Source organism: Mustela nivalis (genome assembly GCF_964662115.1).
Source record: "Mustela nivalis genome assembly, chromosome: 13".
NCBI lineage: Eukaryota > Metazoa > Chordata > Mammalia > Carnivora > Mustelidae > Mustela > Mustela nivalis.
Window position 1 is genome coordinate 69,013,926 of NC_139032.1, and position 20,434 is coordinate 69,034,359.

Here is a 20,434-nt window from a genome sequence, read left to right on the forward strand (position 1 = left end):
TAACCAACTGCAATACATTGTATCACCTTTATAAGTCCAAGTGTGCACACATGTTGGTGCACACACACATGAAAGTTGAGAACATTTGAATGATGACTGTATATTGAATGATACTATGGCATTTTTATAATGATTTTTTAAATGTGATCATGGTGTATTATTATTTATTAAGTTCTATATTTAGAAATGAAATGTCATATTGACGGTGTTGTAAAGCGATGGATGAAACAAGATTCAGAGTCTGAGGGTTCATTATACTCCATTCTCTACATGTTTAAAATTATGTACTGTCAAAAATATTTTTGAGCTATAAAACAGTATGTATACTGTGATCCTATTTATTCATTTAGTTTTGATATCTTTTCTCTTATTCTTCCCTATAAAAGATGACTTCGTTTTTTAACATAGACATAATATACTGTTTGTAAAAAATAAATTATTTAGGAACGTGAACTAATTTATGTTAGACATTAATCACCCACGATTTGCTGTTTTCCCATTATTTCTAATATATCACTGAACTTAACAGTTCATAAACTGTTAAAAATAACAAGGTAAGGGCTCCTGGCTGGCTCAGCTGGTTAAGTGACTGCCTTCGGCTCAGGTCATGATCAAGGCCTGCGTCAGGGAGTCTGCTTCTCCCTCTGACCTTCTCCTCTCTCATGCTCTCTCTCTCACTGTCTCTCTCTCAAATAAATAAATAAAATCTTATAAAAAAAATAACAAGGTAAGATGTATTATCTCAAACTAAAATTGCTGATCTTCTGTTAACCTAAGGCCTACACGTCAATATGAACTGACTTGTCTTCCATGGCCTAGGAGCAATTCATGCCCGAAGCAAGCGAAGAGATAAATACAACTCTTTTGAAATCCTGGGCTTTCAGGTTTTAGGACAAAGCTAGACCTTCATAAACTAAACAAGGAAATAATCTAACAGGGGAATGTAGAGAAAAACTTTTTATAAATGATTTGTACAGTTTATACAATTCTAAAGACCATTTTGCCTAAATTAGCAAGAAAAATGTGATTTTTCCAGGTACTAGTTTTGCTTTTGCTCTGTTCAGTTGGCTAGATTTATTTTGGAGAGGGGAAAAAGTAAGTCACCAAGAAACTACATCTTCAAACTCCTAAAAGAGGCATGTAAGCCTTAAGTGGGGCTTTTAGAAAATGACTGTAAGCATATGAAATGGAATTAGGATTAAATATCCAGTATTTTATCATATCACGGTATCTGCTGATGGATGTGTTGTGCTACAGAACTTGCCCCTGCTTAAAAACTCAGCCACAGCTCCTAAGTACAGGAAAGAATGCAGTTTGGAAATGGATTTCTGTGATTCTGCTTGTGCCCTTCATGGCTCCAAGTGTTTTAGCAGACTAGAAAAGCCCGCTTGACTTCTAGTGTTGGTCTCCCCTCCCTGGTCTTCTCAACCCCAGGCCCCAAACTCCCATTTCATTTAATTAACTTCTGTCTCACTCAAGCTCCTGAGCCCCAAGTACATCTTCTGTCCAGAGTGAGTCTTCACCTCACTGCAATCGGCCCTCGTCCCGTCCTGTCCTGAAGCCAGATGGGTGCTGGGAACAGGAGGATTCTCCCCTGATCCCTTCTCCAATAGCAGCTCAGGTCATGTGTTTTGGTTACCAGATTGCTCGCCTGGTCAGCACCAAGAGAGAAGCCCCAAGTCCCTCCAGCGGTGGTGCTTGTCATTATTCAACCAGTAACCACAGGCTGAGGTCTGGCTCCCTACATAAGGGACCACCTGGACCCACACTGCCCCCTCGTGGATGCTGTTCTTCCTGCTTGGCAATCCCTGCAGCCAGCCTGCCCCTTGCTCCACCTCTGACACCCCAGTATCTCCTAAGGTGGGGGCTGAACACAATTCGGACTGTGGGACACTCCTCGATGATGTGCTGACTGATACATTTTGGGGCTTCTTATAAGTTGGACTGTTAAACACAGCTATTATTAAAATGTATATTATACAAACATACAATTAATTTACATTAAAAACAAAGGTCATAAATATGCAAACTCGTCACTTCTAAATAATCTTACTACATTTTGCTATTGTCTATGCCTGTAAGTTATTCACATCTATTGTTATCTGGATGGTGGAAATGACTCCATTTATCAACTCATGATTGAATTGCATCCACAGGTTGGCTATGGATAAAACATTAGAGCAAACACCAGTGAAAACATTCAGTGAGAATCAGTTGGCTACATGGAATTTAGAAGAGAGTAGTGTGTGTTTTATTATCATTTATAAATTGTGTGCTACACACCCTTTATACCAGTAAAATTGATAAATGGGTATCTTTATTTTTAACCCTAGAGAACTCATTGAAGCACACTGTAGTATCCCTTCCTCCCACTTAGGGCCAGTTCTATAGACTGGTGAAATTCTCTGAGTTCTGTCACTACCTACGAGACAGTTGGAGGCTGAGACTCTCACATCCAACCCCCTCTCGTTTTATCTTGTCCAGGTCAAAGGACATCCACTGGCAGAACACACCTGGCCTCTTCTGTTCCCTTACACATTCCTCCACCCCAGCACCCCTTCCCGGGGAAGTGAACTGACTTACCTGGTTGGTGAGTTTAGGAGAAGAAGTCATGCATGGCCTAGCTCTTGCTTCCTTTCCTTTTCTTCAGGAATACCCACAGAAAGGCATCTTTCTGCATGTGGGGGAGGTTGCCGTGTTCTAATGTTGCCTGAGGTTGATGAGTAAGTTGGTCAAATGCCCAAGTTTGATGCTGAGAACTCCACTTGCTCCAAGATAGCAGTCAAGTTCTGTGAAGTAGCACTGACCAGTAATGAGGGCCATATATTGGCCTCCACTGGTGACTCCTTTGCCTTAGATCTCAAATGGTTCATATATTGAATGGGAAACAGGAGGGCTACTTTTTGGGTCCCTTAGAAACTCCAGACACGTCTTCCTCTGCCATCAGCAGAGTGCTGGAATGCCCTTGTGGTTCTGCCCATATCTACTGGTATGCATAAGCCTTTTCTAAGATTAGAAAACTTGGATGTCAAACTTATTTGATTCTAATTCCTTTTATTACCAATATGTGATGATAATAATAATACTGACACAACTGGGCACCTTTTGTATGCCAGATATTGTAAACATAAAGATAGGCCCTGTCGAACAAGTCTTTTAATGACCTAGAGTGTTTAAATAACTTTCCCAAGGTCACAAAGTGACCAGACTAGTTGTCCGATTGCAAGGCCCTTGCTCCTTTCTTTACACTTTCTCTTCTTTTTCTTTCTTCCTCCCATCCTCATCCCTCTAGTCTTCTGGCCTCTCCTCTCTCTCTCTCCTCTTTCCCCTATCCTTCCATGATGTTCCCTCATTTCCATATTTTCTAGCCCCTTGACAGAAAACTAAGATAGCATTTGAAGCCTCAGGTTGCAGTATGTGTGTGCTTTTATTTTATATCTACATATATAGATAGATTTCGTATGTATATATGAACTCCTACAAATCTTACCCCAACAGCTGAGCCCTCAAGAAACTTGGCAGCAAGCAGAAGGAAAATTGTGGCTGTCTTTTCAGTGTCCTCCTCAGGTTTCTGATGAGGAATGTTCAGCATCCTTTCAAGGTCCTGGGGGAGGAAGTCACAAAGAAAACAGTATGTGAGAAAGACCACAAGATTTCATCAAGCTGGGGTCTGTCCAGGCTTGACCTGAGGGTTGGGCTCTATGGAGAAAATGCAGCCTTTCCTTAAATGGAGTGTTCTGAATTAAGGTTTCTTTCCCTGGGGTCAATAGTTGTGTAGTAGGTTCAGGATTTGACACAGTTTGCAGATTGCTTGGGGAATGACTGAGAGAAGGGGAGGAATACACACACACACACACACACACACACACACATACACATTCTCAGTGGGGGTAATATCACCCTCAGGGGGGTGAAAATTGGTTCTTGGGGGAGAAGGTAAAAAGATCTCACTCTCTTCCCATATAAATCACACAAATTACCTACATATATACAGTTCCTAAACAAGCACACAGTGTTATCTGTGGTATTAAAATGTCATAGAAGGGCTATTAAGAAAAACATGTCTAAGAATGGGGAGCAATTCTTAGGAGAGCAGTAATTTTTAATGGTTGAAAAGCACTGATGTATAGAAAGAGCCTAACAAAGTATGGACACATGGCAGGGATTCAATGCATGTGACTTTAGTTGGTACTATCACAGTTGGTTGCTATTATGTTGGTCCTACAAACTCGCTAGAGAACCATGCCATCCCATCATGGTTAGGGTGGAGAAGAGGGTACTGTGGCATATTCCCAGATGAAGTTAGCTTAAGTTGGATCCAGCACAAGCCAGAGGTCCAGCGTTCTAAAAATGAACAGATTCCTGCACACCACTGGGCTGACTTCCAGGTGCCCAGAAGTACTTGTTGAAGTGTTAAAACCCAAAGAACAAAGAACATGGCACAGATATGTGCTGGCCTGTATGTACCATACAGGCCAGCACAATGCCCACTTGAATCTTCTGGGGAAAGGAAACCTTCCCGAATTCAGTTTCTTCCTGGCCGAGTATTCACCACCAAGTTTTGTGCACATGCCTTGTTTCTCCTTACAGAGGACCTAGCTTCCAAGAGGTACTCAATAAATGAGTTAATATGGGGTTGGAGCCAATGTTGAGAGACTTCTCATGAATGCTTCATGTGCTCTTCAGAGTGGAGGAATACTAAATAATCCAATGATTACTCTTAAAACCTATGTTTGTGCTACTTTTAGTTTATAAAGTGGTTTCACTTGTAATATTTTATTAGATCATCACAATAACTCTATAAGGTAAGTATTCTATCCCCCACTTGGAGGATAAAGAAGCTGAGTCTTGTAGACTTCACTTATTTGTCCTCCTTAGCTACCAAATAACAAGTAGCTTGGAACAAAAGGAACAAAATTCCTTTCTACTGTACTATACCACTTGTAATAATGCCCTCTTACAGAGGAAGAAGACACATGAAATGATAAAGTTATGAAGGAAAAGCCAAGCACTGGGACTGACCCCTTTGTGAGGAATATGGTAATGTCTGTGAATTGATACAATCAAGTCATGCAAGAACGGGTGTTATCTTCCTGAGTATAAATCTAGCACATGTCAGAGCCTGCTGAGGTTGGTCAAAGGTATCACTTGCCAAGTTCAGAGAAATGAAAGCCCATCAAAATAGACTATGAAAATATCTCAAGATGATGTGAAATTTGGGACATAAAAGACTTGAAGGCAACTGTTTAGAATAAAAATATGATATGAAAAGTGAACCACTAGGTACACACTTGGTACAAATTTTTATTTCAGAGCCATAGCTTCAAATGTAGGAATGATGGATATTTGACCAGGAATGAAGAGAATTTTTCAAAGACTGAAAAGAATGTGTTTAGTCCGATACCAACTCATCTGGCCAAAGGGGCTGTAAATGGAAAACAGATGGGAAGGGAGAAAAAAACACCTAGATTAAACTGAAATGGGTTTCCATGAATGACATTAAGGAGGGACTGGGAAGAATTTCAACAGTAAGGGAGGTGCTGAATGATTCAATAAGAAAACAACCAGGAAGGACATCAGAAAGAAAACGTAGGCAGCAGATGTCCAGATATCATGCACAGAACATAAGCAACACAGCAACTTTGATATTTAGCATAGGGTGACAAACAAGACCTCACAGATACCACGGAGAGCTGGTGAAATGGGAGAGATCCATGGGAACACAGTAATAGAAGGGTGTGTGTGCACAAAGACCTGTTGGAAGGAGACGGAGCAGCACTGTAGGCTGTGATAACAATAGATTCAGCGGAGTCTCTGAACGCTTGGATGAAGATGAAAGAGGAGAAGAACAGAAGCAATGTTTTCATGGAAGCAGAGCTGAGCCACATGGAGGAAAGCCACAAAATTGGCAGAGCATACACAATGCAGATAACATTTGGATACTTCATTCAGATAAAAGCAGTTTTTCACTTGTCTTCCTAACAATTCCATGTCCTAGAGGGTAAAGGAAGTAATAGAAATAATTGTGCTCTGCTTCCAACCAATGGGAAGAAGCCATTCTTCAGAGTGGAAGGGGTGGGAACCTGGAAGAACATGGCCACATCATCTTCAAAGTAGGGCAAGCTTATGTACAGAAGACTTTAGGAAGCTAGACCTCAGCATATTTTTTAAAATACAGGCATAATTTCACAAGTTTCCAAAAGAAGACAGAACCAAGAAGTCCTTGGAAATATGACCTTGGACAACTCCAGTGAGGAGAAAAAGGTGGGGAGATTCTTAAAAAGAAATTTAAGTGTTGACATAGAGCTCTTTAAGTTAGGATACAGAATGAACAATGAGAAAGATGGAGGTAAATGACAATGCTACGAGAGTGACATGGAAACACACAAATAGTAGCAGAAATGTTTAATTCCTGGAAGAATGAAAACATGCACAAATGGTAAGGACCAGAGGAAGTGTTATGGACCCAAGGAATTACGATAATGGATAGTAGAAAGGATGTACTATTTCTCAAATGATGTCACATTCCTTTAGGCTTCGAAAAGGACTGCTACTGTGGGGCTGAAAACGTAAAAGTGTGTAAGACTATGGTGAAATCCAAGTTTGGGGAAGACGTTACCCAATCCTTTTTGGAATCTAATCTAGGACCAGACTTGGTATTCCACAGTCTGTGAATCAAATGGCATATATTTGCCTATCTCCAAACTTTCTTCCTACAAAGTATTATTAATTGTGTTTCAAAAAGTTGATCTGAAAATTCTTGCAAAAGCTACACGATATCATTCTTTAGAGTCAGAAAAATTTCTTCCAATTGCATTCTCTCTTTTCCTATCAGAGTTTTACAACTTGGATACATTAAAGCTGGTTTTAATTGAAGGCTTAACTGGCTACAGAAGGATAGTTTGTAAAGTCCTCAGCAGAATCCTGTTTATACCTCTAGGCAAAGAACTCTTAATTAAGGAATTTCACCTTTACCAATGAAAACTGAAATATGTTGGAGTTTCTTAAGAGTTGTCTGGAGTAGTTCCTCTTAAAATAACTTGGAAAAATGAGTGTCATCTTTTATAACAACTATGGGGTTAGCTCTTAATCAATATACCATTTTATGAAGTTCAAGATTAGGCAAAACTGATCTGTGGGGATGTAAATCATAATAGTGGTTGCTAGTGTACTTCCTAGGATAGGATGATGGCATATTCTATTTTTCAACTGGAATGTTGGTTACATGGATATATGCATTTGTCAAAACTCATCAGACTGTCACTGTATACAATTATCCCTCTATAGAATACATAAAAAAGAATTTAATAACTCTGGGCAGTGATATGAAGAGAAAAAGGAATGATTTTCTATGATGACTTGACAGTAATTAAAGAAACAGCTAACATAGTCAAGGCATCAAGAGAAAAGCAGAGGCTCAGAGCTTGAAATTAGCAGTGTTCTCAAAGCAGATTTAGAGAAAAGTATGTCTTACCAACACCCTTGAGTTGTTAATTTCCCATTGTGGAGAAAGTGCATCATTACCTTTTAACCAAGTACCAGTGGTTTACAAACTTCCATGCACATAAATAACACCTTGGGTACTTGTTAAAAATGCAGTTCTGGGGTCCAGACCTGGAGATTCTGATAAGGTAAATCTAGGTTAGTGTTTGGGAATCTGTACTTCATAAACACCCTTGGTGAGTTTGACGTAGGAAGTCCATGGACCTACACTTTGAGAAATACTTCATTTGATAATCAAATCATAAAACAAGCTACCACTTCCTTTAATTTCAGGCTCTCCAGGCAATCTTCTGATAATAAAGCATTTTTCCATGACTTCACAGAAAAAAATGTTGCTTACACCAACACATGTATTCCAGCTGACATGACAGCACTCTTTAAGTAATAAAACAGACATTGGTTTTGTATTGCAGTTTGAGGAGTTTGGTAAATATTGGTTTGTCCCTTATAAATGGATGTGTTTACCATGGGATACTAAAAAAACTGTGCTTCCGGAATTGTGAGAAAGAGGACTGTGATTTGTGCCAAATTTACTGAGATAAAGCATATTTCCAAAATTTCCTCTTTAAAGAAATTCTATGCTTGACGTCATTATGGCTGTTGTATTAACTCTCTGCTTTTTTAATCAATAAACTTTATTTTGGGGGCACCTGGTGCCTCAGTCTATTAAGCGTCTGACTCGTGATTTTGGCTCATGATCTTGTGGGTCATGAGACAGAGCCCCACATCAGGCTCTGTGCCCAGTGGGGAGTCTACCTCTCCCTCTGTCCCTCCTCCAACTCATACGTGTGCACACGTGCACTCTCTCTCCTCAAGTAAATAAATAAATCTTTAAAAAGAAAAACTTTATTTTTTAGAGTAATTTTTGGTTCACAGCAAAATTAAGTAGGAAGTACTGAGAATTCAAATATCCCCTATCCTCCACCCTAACACCATCTTTCCCACTATGGACATTCTATACCATGGTTATACCTTTATTATGTGCCATGATACTACACTGACACATTATTATCACTCAGAATTCATAGTATAAATTAGGGTCCACTACATGTTGTACATTTTATGGGTTCTGACAAATGTCATGTTCCTTTAAGCAATTAATAATAAACTTGTATTAAGTTCATAATAATGAACTTAATAATAAACATGTATAAATTAGTGTTTTCATTTTAAACTTAATTCTATGGATTTTTCAATGATTTGTGTGTGTTGTGGCTTTCTGATTCTAATAAATGTTCATTATGACAATTTGGAAAGTGGGAACATATAAAAAAAAATTACCAAGTATTCTCCTTCTCTGGGCTAAGCACTGTGAATATTCTAATTTTTTTCCAAGTCATTATTCTGTCCTTATGTACATGTATTTATTGTGGTGGTAAGGGTTTTGTTTATTTCTTTATAAAATTAGGATTATACTATATAAACATCTCCTAACATTGTATCATGATATCATATTTTAGGAGTAGTAACTCTCCTGTGATTTTATTTTTCTTCTTAGCATTTATCACCACTATACATAATAAATTTGTTTGCCTGTTTATTTATTTTTTTTTCTGTTGTCTCCTGAATGACTGTTCCAGGGAGTAATTGTTCCATAAGAGAGTTCTGTTCACTATGAAAACCCAGTACCTAAAATAAGGCCTGACACACACTATTTACACATATTTGCAGAATGAATGAATAAATGAATGAGTGGCATTTCATTGTCAGTAAATATGCTCCAAAATCATTACTTTCAATGACTAAGCAATTTTAACAAATGTATACAACATAATTTGTTGAACCATTCTTCTAGCATTAAACAGTAGGGCTATGTCCACCTTCCAATTCTTATTATTATAATTCACAATGATATGTAACTATTATTTGTAAAAGGGAGTTCATATTTCTGAATGTTCCCTTAGGAATAATACCTAGAAATAGAGTTATTATATAAAAAATTATAAAAAAATCTTAAAGACCTTTTCACATATTGCTAGCTTCTAAGAGTGTGTAGGGGACCAGAATATGTCACCCCAAAATATGCCACTTTGTCATAAGGATTATTTTGAGCTGGAGGCAAAAGAGAATTGACAGATGCAGAAAGAAATCTACCTAGAACTTCCATATCTGACCAAAAGCAGGAACTTCTGAGAAATGAGGACTGTCATAACTCCTCTCTCGCAGGGAATTTTTATAGCCATGAAAAAAGACAGAAAGCCAACACTGAAATGGACCTGCACAAACCAACCTACTCCATTAGTTTCCCCCAAATGTTTACCTTCCCATAGTTTGCCACCCTAAGAAGTCTATAACCCTTTTCCTTTGTCTTGTCACTTTTCTAGGAATTCATTGTGCTTTGCTAAGATACTATCTATGCCCAAGTTCTAACCACCTTTTTGAGTTACACATCACTGAGTTCTCCTATGTATATAGCAATGCCCAGTTATTATTAAATTCTTCTGTTTTTCTCTTGTTAATCTGTCTTTAGTTGGTCTAATCTGCAGGGCCCTAACCAATGAACCTAAGATGGGTAGAGGAAAAAAGCTATTTTCCTCCATAATAAGTGTAAAAGAGGAAACCACCAGGACTTTTAAAGGCTTAGATTCAAATGGTGCAGCATCACTGTCACTTATCTACTGGCTAAATTCCAGCTTCCTTGTGGGAGGGGACTATACAAGAATGTAGTGCCAGCAAGCTTTGTTCATTGGGAACATTTTTTTTTTAAAGATTTTATTTATTTATTTGACAGAGAGAGATCACAAGTAAGCAGAGAAGCAGGCAGAGAGAGAGAGAGAGGAGGAAGCAGGCTCCCTGCTGAGCAGAGAGCCCGATGCGGGACTCGATCCCAGGACCCTGAGATCATGACCTGAGCCGAAGGCAGCGGCTTAACCCACTGAGCCACCCAGGCACCCCTAATTGGGAACATTTTTATGCAACTATCACATCACCCTTTTTGGTTTTCCAGAGTTCTTATGGCTTTTCTTTTAATTGGATTATTTCAAAAAGATTTGGAAGAGAGGAAAAAAATAGTGAATTCTTCATTTTAATTCACCATCTTCAAAGGAGAAATATGTGCTTTGAAAATGGCTATGTACAGTATTTTGGGGGTATTTATATCATTCTCTTTTAATATATGTATCATGTATTACAATGTTTACAATAATCCTCATTCTCCAATCCTGTCAATATCACTTAATTGAAAAAATATTTTTTCTTTGACAATGAAATTCCTCAGAATAAGTATATTCAATCCCATAATTCAATAAACATTTTTAATTGCCTATTATGAGCTGGTCCTACAATTAAGGTACAGAGTAATATTTTCTTTTCTTTTTTTTTTTTTAAGAATTTATTTATTTATTTGACAGAGAGAGATCACAAGAAGGCAGAGAGGCAGGCAGAGAGAGAGAGGAGGAAGCAGGCTCCCTGCTGAGCAGAGAGCCCGATGTGGGGCTCGATCCCAGGACCCTGGGATCATGATCTGAGCCGAAGGCAGTGGCTTAACCCACTGAGCCACCCAGGCGCCCCCAGAGTAATATTTTCAATGCAGTAGTCAGTAACTACAAATAAGTAGTTATTTGTATTTAAAAAAATAAGTATTTTTTTAAAGTGCACTGAGCTCTTATTAAATGCATGGTATTGCAAGGGATATAAAGGATTATAAGACACAGTGCTCTTCAAGGGGCTTTGCAATACGGAAAATTATCAAATGTAATAAAAATTAACGTCTAGTATCCACAGGCAAAAGAAGGAAATTGGCCCCTCCATAACACCATAAACAAATTTGACTCAAAATGGATCAAAGACCTAAACATAAGATCTAAAACTATAAAACTTTTGGAAGAGAACATAGGGGAAAACTTCATGACATTGGAAGTGACAACAATTTCTTGGACATGACACCAAAAGCGCAGGTTACAAAAACAAAAAGATTGTATTTCATGAAAATTAAAGAGCTTCGTGCATCAAAGTACACTACTATGGTCTGAATATTTGTGTCCCATCAAAATCCGTATGTTGAAATCCAAACCCCAAAGATGATGGCATGAGGAGACGGGGCCTCTGAGTGGTGATTGGGGCATCAGGGCAGAGTCCTCAAGGATGAGATTATTGCCCTTATAAAAGGGACTCTGGAGAGAGCTCGCAGCCCTTCCACCACGTGAGGGCATAGTGAAAAGGCTGCCATCTATAAACCAGGAAGTAGACTCTAACCATGAACTAAATCTTCCAGTAACTTGATCTTGGGACTCCCTAGCTTCCAGAGCTATGGGAAATAGATTTCTTTTGTTTATAAACTACACAGTTTACAGTATTTTGTTATCATGGCCTGAGTAGACTAAGACAGATAATATTAATAGAATTAAAGGCAACTCACAGGAGAAAATATTTCCAGATCACATATCTGACTAAGGATGAACCACCAGAATATGTAGAAAACACCTAGAATTCAACATCAAAAAATACCCAACTCAAAAATGGGCAAAAGAATTGAATAGACCTTTCTCCAAAAAAGACACACAAATTGTCATGAAGCTCATGAAAAGATGCTCAGCAGGATTTGAATTCTTGAGAGGCAGAAGAGATTTGCCACGTTGGCAAAAAAGGGGAATTACAGCTTATTAAGTGTTGGCTTGGGTTGGGGGAAAGTGATCATCTCAAACCGTGTTGATGGGAATGTACATTGACATGGCAATGTGGATAGAATTTTGGTAAGACCTATTAAAAATAAACAATCTCTACAACCCAGCAACTTAACTTCTTTGCATTTTTCATAGAAAAATTCTTAGACATGTGCACAGAGGAGGGAAACTGAAGCACAGGAAATTAAGTAACTTGAACAGAGTCATCTCATAATTGACATGAGGGCTAAAAGTCAATCTATTAGGCATTTAGAAAAACACCTGGGTACATAATAAGCACTACTAATTGTATTTTTTCCATGAATTTTCTGTACAAACCTCTTATGCTTTTGCTTAATTGGATCACAATGCTTTTCTTTCCAATTTCTGAGTAATTTATATATTAAGGATATTAAATTTGTCACATGTTGGAAATATTTTCCAGTTGGTTGCATGCTTGTTATTCTGTTTACATTGTTATTACATGATGAGGTCATGAAATCCTGATGTAGTCAATTCTATTAATTATATGTAATTATATATATGTCTACAAATAATTATATATATAACTAGTTTATATATAAACTAGAAAGTATAAAAACAATATCATATAACAATAAATACACAAGAAAATATGTATCAGGGGGCAATTGCTATCTAAACTTCAAACACTTTGGGTCCTGGGGTTCTTCTTAATTTACACATAGTGTAACCACTCTGAAAAACACAGGCAGGCAGATATTGCAAAACCAGAAATAATCAACATGGGTCCATGGAAAAGGAACACACACTTTCCATTTAAAGTTTAAAAAAGATGTTTTTTAAATGCTCTAAATAGAGTTTCTTCAGAGAAGCTCATAGAATTGTATTAATTTATTCTTAGTTTCCTTTATGACAAGATAGCATTTTAATTCTATTACAATTTGCAGAACATTTGGCCAATACATAGATTAGATGACCAGCTGTGGAAGAGAGATAGAGCTGAAAAGATGCTGAGTCCCTGTGTCCATCTCCCACCCCACCCAGAGTTAATCAAGCCTCACTGTTTTCCTGGAGCCTGCCCCAATCCCAGCACACCACACAGCTATTTGTTTGTTTCTCCTACTAATCTCTTGAGGGCAGAGGAAGCCCAACCTATGTAGGGCCTGGCATATCACTGCTTCCCAATGAATACTGGAGGATAAATGATAATAAAGTAATTAATAAACATGATTCCAACAACAACAAAAAAAAAAACAGCTATGATTTTTAGCTCCAAAGATAAGTCAGGTATACTTGAAATAAATCATGAATTAAAATCAACTTTAGCTGGAAATGAAAAAGGCTGTCAAATTAGAAACAGAATGTTGAGCTGGGAAAAACGAGAAAACAAAAGAACCAAAACTGTTAAACATATTGAACTTTAGCAAAAGATTTATTTCACAATTTATTGCTAACAGTTTTCCTAGTCTTGCAAAACTAATGAGAAAATCAGTTCAAATGAGAAAAAGGAATGTTGGGGTTGTGTAAATGATACTGTTTAAACATAAAACATGTGAATGCCAGGCCTTTGCCCCACTGGCTGGATGACTACACCATTAAATCAACTTTTCAAGTCATAGTTAGATAACTATGCTGAGGAAAGTAGTTTCGGAGGTATTCATGTAGAGTGTATGAGAACTGAAATTCGAGAAGTTAAGAACCAGCTATATTGCTAAATTGCTTTCCAAAAGGTTGTAAACTCACTAGCAAACTATGGAAACATCTTTCCCACACACTGTGGGTATTTGGGGAGGTTACAGAGTCTTAATCATTAATTTTAACACAGAAGTATCACCTTGTTTTAATTCGTTTTTATTCATGGGTGGCTCAATTTTCCTTTCATTATTAATTGAGTTCTGTTTCTGTTTCCAGGCACTTTTCCTGGTGCTTAAAGTATGTGAGGGGGAAAAACAGACAAAGAGCCCTCTCTTCTGGCAGGGAAGACAGACACTACACAAGCAACACAACAGATAAATAAAGTAGCATGTTAGAAGACAGTAAGTTTAATAGGGGAAAAAGGAAAGCAGGGTAAGGAGCATAAGAATGCTGGGCAGAGAAGTGTCAGACATTTTGTCATATTAAGTGGGATGAGAAAGGGCTCAGGGCAGGTTTCACTGAGAAGGTGAAGTTCAAAGATTGGAGGAGGTGAAGGAAAGGGTTTATCTGTCTACAGAAGAGTGTTTCAGGGAGACAACAAAAGACCAGGGTGGGAGTGGACCTGGCCAGTTCAAGGGACAGTAAGGAGGCCAGTGCAACTGGAACACAGTGAACTTGTGGAAATGTGTAGCTAAACAAGTCAGGAAAATAATGAACAGGAGGAAGGAGGAAGGGCATTGTAAAGACTTGGGATTTTACTCATTGAAGTGGGGAACCATTACAGGGTTTTGCATGTAAATGAATTGATCTGACTACTGTATTCAGAACAGACTTTAAGGATGCAAGAGTAGAAATATGATGGCCACATGAGTGGAGAGACCACAGTGGCAGAGATGGAGACTCGGCATAGTCTCTTGGCAGGAACTCTCAGTAAGACTGATTTAGCTACCATCATCTCTGAATTTCCAAACTGCCAGAGAGACCAGTATTGAGTTATCAGTATAGTACTATTCCTTGAATGATCAACCAGCCACTTAGCGGGAAGTTGACTACATTGGGCAATCTGTATACTGTAGGGCCAATTTGTTCTCACAAGAAAAGACATTTATTCTTGGTATAGGTTTACATTTCCTGCCAGGGGAGTTTTAGTCTATATCACTGTACAGGAGTTTACAGAGTACCTGATCCACAGACATGGAACCCCACCCATCGTAGCATCCAATCAGGGGGTCCACTTCACAATGGAGGTTTGGGAGTGATCCCATGATCATAGGACCTGTTAGTCTTTTCAGATACTGCTCTCTCCAGAAGAGCCAATCTGAGAGAGCAATGGAATGGCTTGCAGATAGTACAGCTGAAGTACCACCTCAGAGGCAATACTATACAGGAGGGTTTCATTCTCTAGGATACAATCTACACGCTGAATCAGAAAACCCTATAGGGCACTCTGTTGCCAGTAGGAAGACCAGTTGGATCTACGAAGCAAGCCAAGGAAGCAGAAGTGATTCCATTTACCACTCCCACTGACTCACTGGGTACCTTTCTGCCCCCTTGGAAGGATACCCTACAGAAGCAATGACCTTGTATCAAGGGCACAAAAAAGAATAAATTCCCTAACTTCATTCTTTTTGTTCACTCCTATCTCCTGCCAGGACTCCCCAGGAAGCCAGTTGTGGTAGTCCATACAGGTAAGCCTTCTTTTTTTTTTTTTTTTTAATTTGACAGACAGAGATCACAATTAGGCAGAGAGGCAGGCAGAGAAAGAGGGGGAATCAGGCTCCGGGCTGAGCAGAGAGCCTGACGCGCAAGGCTCGATCCCAAGACCCTGAGATCATGACCTGAGCCGAAGGCAGAGGCTTAACCCACTGAGCCACCCTGGCGCCCTCATAGGTCAGCCTTCTTGGAACCCACTGCTGGGCAAAGAAGAGGGGAAAAAGAATGATGGAGAAAAGAATGAAAGATGTCTGGCACCATTCTCTGTAGCAACCCTATTTCTTCTGAGCACTACTGATCCTCTTCATGTGCTTTTTTTTTTTTTTTAAAGATTTTATTTATTTATTTGACAGAGAGAAATCACAAGTAGGTGGAGAGGCAGGCAGAGAGAGAGAGGGAAGCAGGCTCCCTGCTGAGCAGAGCGCCCGATGCGGGACTCGATCCCAGGACCCTGAGATCATGACCTGAGCCGAAGGCAGCGGCTTAACCCACTGAGCCACCCAGGCGCCCCCTCTTCATGTGCTTTTTAAAACATAGCACTTATCACCTGACAGATTATAAATATTTTTTTATTTTTAGTTCATTATCTATGTATCTACTATCCCACAAGAATATAAACTCCATGAGGACAGGGACTTTGTTTTTTTCCCTATTGTATTCCCAACACCCAGAGGAGTTCCCAGCAAGGAGAGTCTCAGTAACTATTTGCTGAATGAATGGCTTGAAGTCTGGCATTTTTGCCCTAACATTTTCTAAGTCAGCAGTTGCTGTATCTCAGCTTGCTCATCTTCTTCCCTGAAATCATTTGACTGATTTCCAAAAATGCAAGCAAAATTACCTGGTTTGTTCCTAAGTATTTGGAATCAATTACTCCCATCCATCTTTTTATCTTGGCCCAATAGCTCATGGAGAAGCCCAAGGCCTATCCTACAAGGCCTTGCTCACAAGCAACCTCACGTCCTCGGCCTCTGTGTTGGGAGGGCCAGGGATGGGGTCCTATCATCTGTTATATGAACCATGGGACTCTAGGTAAAGGCAACTATATCTAACAAGGAGGCATACAACCTGTCCAACCTGAGATATTGGGCCCAGAGTGATTATGTCTGGCCTACAGTTTTTCTAGAAATTAAAAGAAAACAAAAACAACTTTTTATCTGAACACTGTACTTTAGAAAATGTATCAGGTGAATCTTTCAATTGGCATTTAAAATCTACTGTTGCCACAACTATTTGGGGGGGATATATTCTTGTATATATTTAAAATATGTCTAAAGACTCTCAAAACAATTATTATTTCTAGGGGCTGGGGAGGGGGATGTATTTTCAATCAATCCCTTCCTATATTGTTTATTTATTTTGCCATGAGCAAAAGATTTTCTTTAAAACATACACTAATATATGGAGAGGCATCTCTCACCTCCTTTTTTCTGCAGACGGATAAGAGCAGCTGTAACAGGAAAAGGTTTTAGTATTATAACAAATAAATATAATTATAATGAATACACTTAATGTTATAAAAATAAATTCTAATTATAATGAATTAAATTTATAATAAATTATAAAATGGCTTCAAATAATTTCTTACAACTGTTAAAATTTCAACTAAATCAACTCATTTTAATTAAAGTGACTTCACCATTTTTTCAGTCAGTGTATATTAAGCATTCACATTGTGCTAGACTCTAAAAATACCATTCTGAACAAGACCGACATAGCACCTGGCCTCATGCAGCTTGCAAGTGGGTTGGGATTCAGTCAATATAAGCTACTGAGCACCTGTGTTCCAGGCACTGACCTAGATGCTTGGGAAAGAGCCGTGAGTAAGGCACGTGAGTTCCTCTCCCCAAAAAGCAGAGGTGGGAACTGAGTAGTAATGTGGACGACTATAAACAAGTGAAAAATAGTAATTTCAGGTAGATCCATGAAAAAAATTGAAGCCAGGGTAATGTCGTACCTATCTCATGGAGTTTTGTTGGGGCTCAAATGAGATTATCCACATAAAGTAGATAGTGTCTCGCCTAAAGAGTTAACATTTATCATTTATCATTGCAGTTGTTGAAGAAGTCCTCTCTAAGGAAGTATACCACGACCTGGAATTTGAAAGATGAGGAGTTAGACATTCGAAGATGTAGGAAGAGAGGGTTTCAAGCTGAAGTGACCTCATCTGCAAAGTTCCACAGGTTAGAACCAGTTCAGCCTGTTTGAGGTATGAAAGAATCGATGCCAGTGAATGAGAGGCAGACAGAAGAAAAGAGATGAAGCCAGACCATTTGGCAGGAGTCAGATCATGTGAATGCTTCAAAGCCAGGTAGACTTTGAACTGTATTCTAAAGTGTAATTAGGTATTAAGAATAGATGTGACATGATGTGAATTATGGCTGAAAAAGATTACTCTGACTGCTAGGGAGGCTGGTGGGGGGAAAAGGGAAGCGGAGAGACCAGTTGGGAAGCAGGTGAAGCATCATGATTAGCTTAGGGTTGGAGAAATCAGAAATGGTGAAAATGGCTGAATTTGGGATATAATTTGGAGAATAAAATTGACAGGACTCAATGATGGATTACATGTGGTGGGTGAGGAAATAGGAACAGAGGAGAGGTTTACCAGGGATGATGACTAGATTTTTGGTCTGAGCACCTGGGTAGATGGTGGTGCTGCCATAAATTATAGGTGGGGGAAAACTGGTAAAGGGACAGGTTTCACCCGGAAGAGAGGTCCAGAGGAAAATCAATGGTTCTGCTTAGCCATAATAGGCTTCAGACCCTTGTTATATTCTAACTGAAGGTATTGTGTAGGCAACTGGCTAACTCTATCTACAGCTAAGGGGACAGGTCCTGGCTGGAGGTATTTCAAAACCACGTACAAGATGAGATCACCTGGTGACTAACAGTAGATATACAGAAATACAGAGGGCAGAGGATTAGATATTGAATTACAATACAGGGACAAACGGGCTGTGCAAGGGGAAATGCCAGGTTAGTGGAGAGGGAAGTTGGTGAGGGAAAGTTCCATGGAAGAATTGTATCTGAGCTCTTAAATACAGGAAAAACCAAGCAGTGACACTGTATCCGTCAGGATGATGGCGCAGAGATGTAATTTGCAATTGGCCACATGGTTAGTGGTCTAACTGTAACTTTCCTTTATACTCAAACGAGCTTATGTCAAATTTGCCACATGGTACCTTAGTAAGAGGCAGAATAGCCTGGCACCTAGGAGCACATGCTCTAGAGTCATTCTGTTCCGGTTAAAATGCTGGATCTGTCCCTTCCTAGGTGAGTGACACCAGGCACATTACTCAGCATCTCTGTATTCACTTTTCTTATCTGTCAATGGGCATGCTACAAATAGCTAACTCCTTATGGGATTCTCACCTACATTCCTTGTCTTTACTCCCCTCCAATAATCAATAGAGTTGAGTGCAATTTTTCCTTCCCTACTGCTGAGGGACTGGGAGCACATTCACCCATTCCACTAATATTTATTGTGTGCCTGCGGCCAGGCACGTTTCTCCACGCTAGAGACACGTCGGTTAACACAACAAAACCCTCGCCTTTGTGCCGCTTCAGTCTGGGGCTTGGAGGAAAAGACGACAAAGATAATATCTCTGTTATGCAGCAACTGGAAGATGATAAATGCTATGGAGGTAACAGAGTAGGCTACTGCAGTTGGGAAGTTGCTGCTCTAAGCCGAGGATTAGGGTCGACTTCACGGAGAAGGTGACATCTGAGCAAAGATCTGAAGGAGGGGAGACAAGTGAGCCACCCAGCTAATCTGGGTAAAGAGGGCTCGTACAGGGGCGCAGCCAAGGCGAAGGCAGGCCTTTAGGCGGGAGCCTAGTACCCACCAACAACCCCAAGAAGCAGGGAGGGGAGGGGGATGAGGTGAGAGGCAGGGGCTAGGAATCCAATTCCAAGAACTCGGACTTTTACTTCTCGGTGACAGGAGCCACTGGACCGTTCTATCCACGGAGGCGTTGGAGAGCTTGACCTCCTCTGTCTTACTCAGGCCCAAGGTCCACCTAGGCATCCGGCACTGGGGTCTGCACTCTCAGGAGTGAGGAATTCGAGTCGCCACCACAAAGGCTCATCCACACCGAAAGCGTCCGGTAAGCGCCGGCCCCGTACCTTGGTTACCACGAGCCTTTCTCTCAAACCCCGCCCCAACCTACCGCCCTCCAGCTCCCCAGCTCCAGACTTCGGCTTCCACTTAGCGCGGTCTCCACGTAGCGCTTCCCCGGCTACGGGTTGCGCAACTCAGGCAGCCGGGAGGAGTCTGGACGTAGGCGGAGCAGCGGCGGGCAGCATAACGCCCCGGTAGCAGACGCCACAAGGAAGCCCCGAGAGCCCTCCAGACGCCCACTGACTGCGCCTGCGCACGCCCGATCCAGGCCGCCGGCATTCCAGAGCCGCAATCCGCCCCGCCCCAATTCCGGGGCGGAGTTCTTGACCGCGCCTGCGCACAGCCTCGCCGCACCCTACGCCTGCGCGCTTCGTCGGCCCGGCCCCATCCCCCAGATTTTTTCAGGTGGGGGAGGGGGCGCGTCTCGGCGAGTCACGTTGATGGCGGCCACCAGCCTGTGGTGAGCTAGCGGATTCTCTGCTTGTCTCGCAGAGCCCCTCGTGCCTCCTGCAGACTCAGTAGCCGGCGCCGGGAGCGTGAGGAAGCACGGCGGCCAGAACTCGTGAGGAAGGCCGCAGTCGCGGAGGTAGCGGCGCGGCCCGGGCCCAGGGCTGGGGGACAGGCCTCTCCGCAGGGCGAATGTGACAAGCCCCCACCCCCACCGCCTTCCTCCCGAGTGCGCGAGGAGCGCGGGCGACCCCGGGGCCCCGCCAGGCCACAGACCCCGCCCAGCGGCCAGCACCCGGAGCAGGCCCGGCAGCGGAGCTGCGCGCCGGCACCATGCTGGTCACCCTGAAGACCCTCCAGCAGCAGACCTTCAAGATCGACATCGACCCCGACGAGACGGTGCGAGCCGCGGGGAGCGTGCCCGGGCAGGGCGGGG

General features: G+C 40.9%; 1 protein-coding gene and 1 long non-coding RNA gene across 5 annotated transcripts in view; one reads left to right on the forward strand and one right to left on the reverse strand.

Moving 5' to 3' along the window:
- Window positions 1-20,434, reverse strand: part of LOC309847093 — a 149,475-nt gene that overhangs the window by 128,576 nt on the left and 465 nt on the right. For 2 of the 3 annotated variants that reach the window (XR_014302296.1, XR_014302298.1), the window contains exons 1-3: window positions 19,601-19,726; window positions 3,491-3,604; window positions 2,584-2,789 (exon numbers count right to left, since the gene is read on the reverse strand). This is a non-coding gene — a long non-coding RNA (uncharacterized lncRNA). Of the gene's footprint in view, window positions 1-2,583; window positions 2,790-3,490; window positions 3,605-19,600; window positions 19,727-20,434 lie in introns of those variants that run through there. The other variant, XR_014302297.1, reaches the window with a different exon arrangement.
- Window positions 19,862-20,434, forward strand: part of RAD23B (RAD23 homolog B, nucleotide excision repair protein) — a 43,366-nt gene continuing 42,793 nt past the window's right edge. The window contains exon 1 of one of the 2 annotated variants that reach the window (XM_082696881.1): window positions 19,862-20,397. In XM_082696881.1, coding sequence (XP_082553007.1) covers window positions 20,332-20,397 — 66 coding nt within the window. In that variant the 5' untranslated portion in view covers window positions 19,862-20,331. The remainder of the gene's footprint in view (window positions 20,398-20,434) is intronic. The other variant, XM_082696882.1, reaches the window with a different exon arrangement.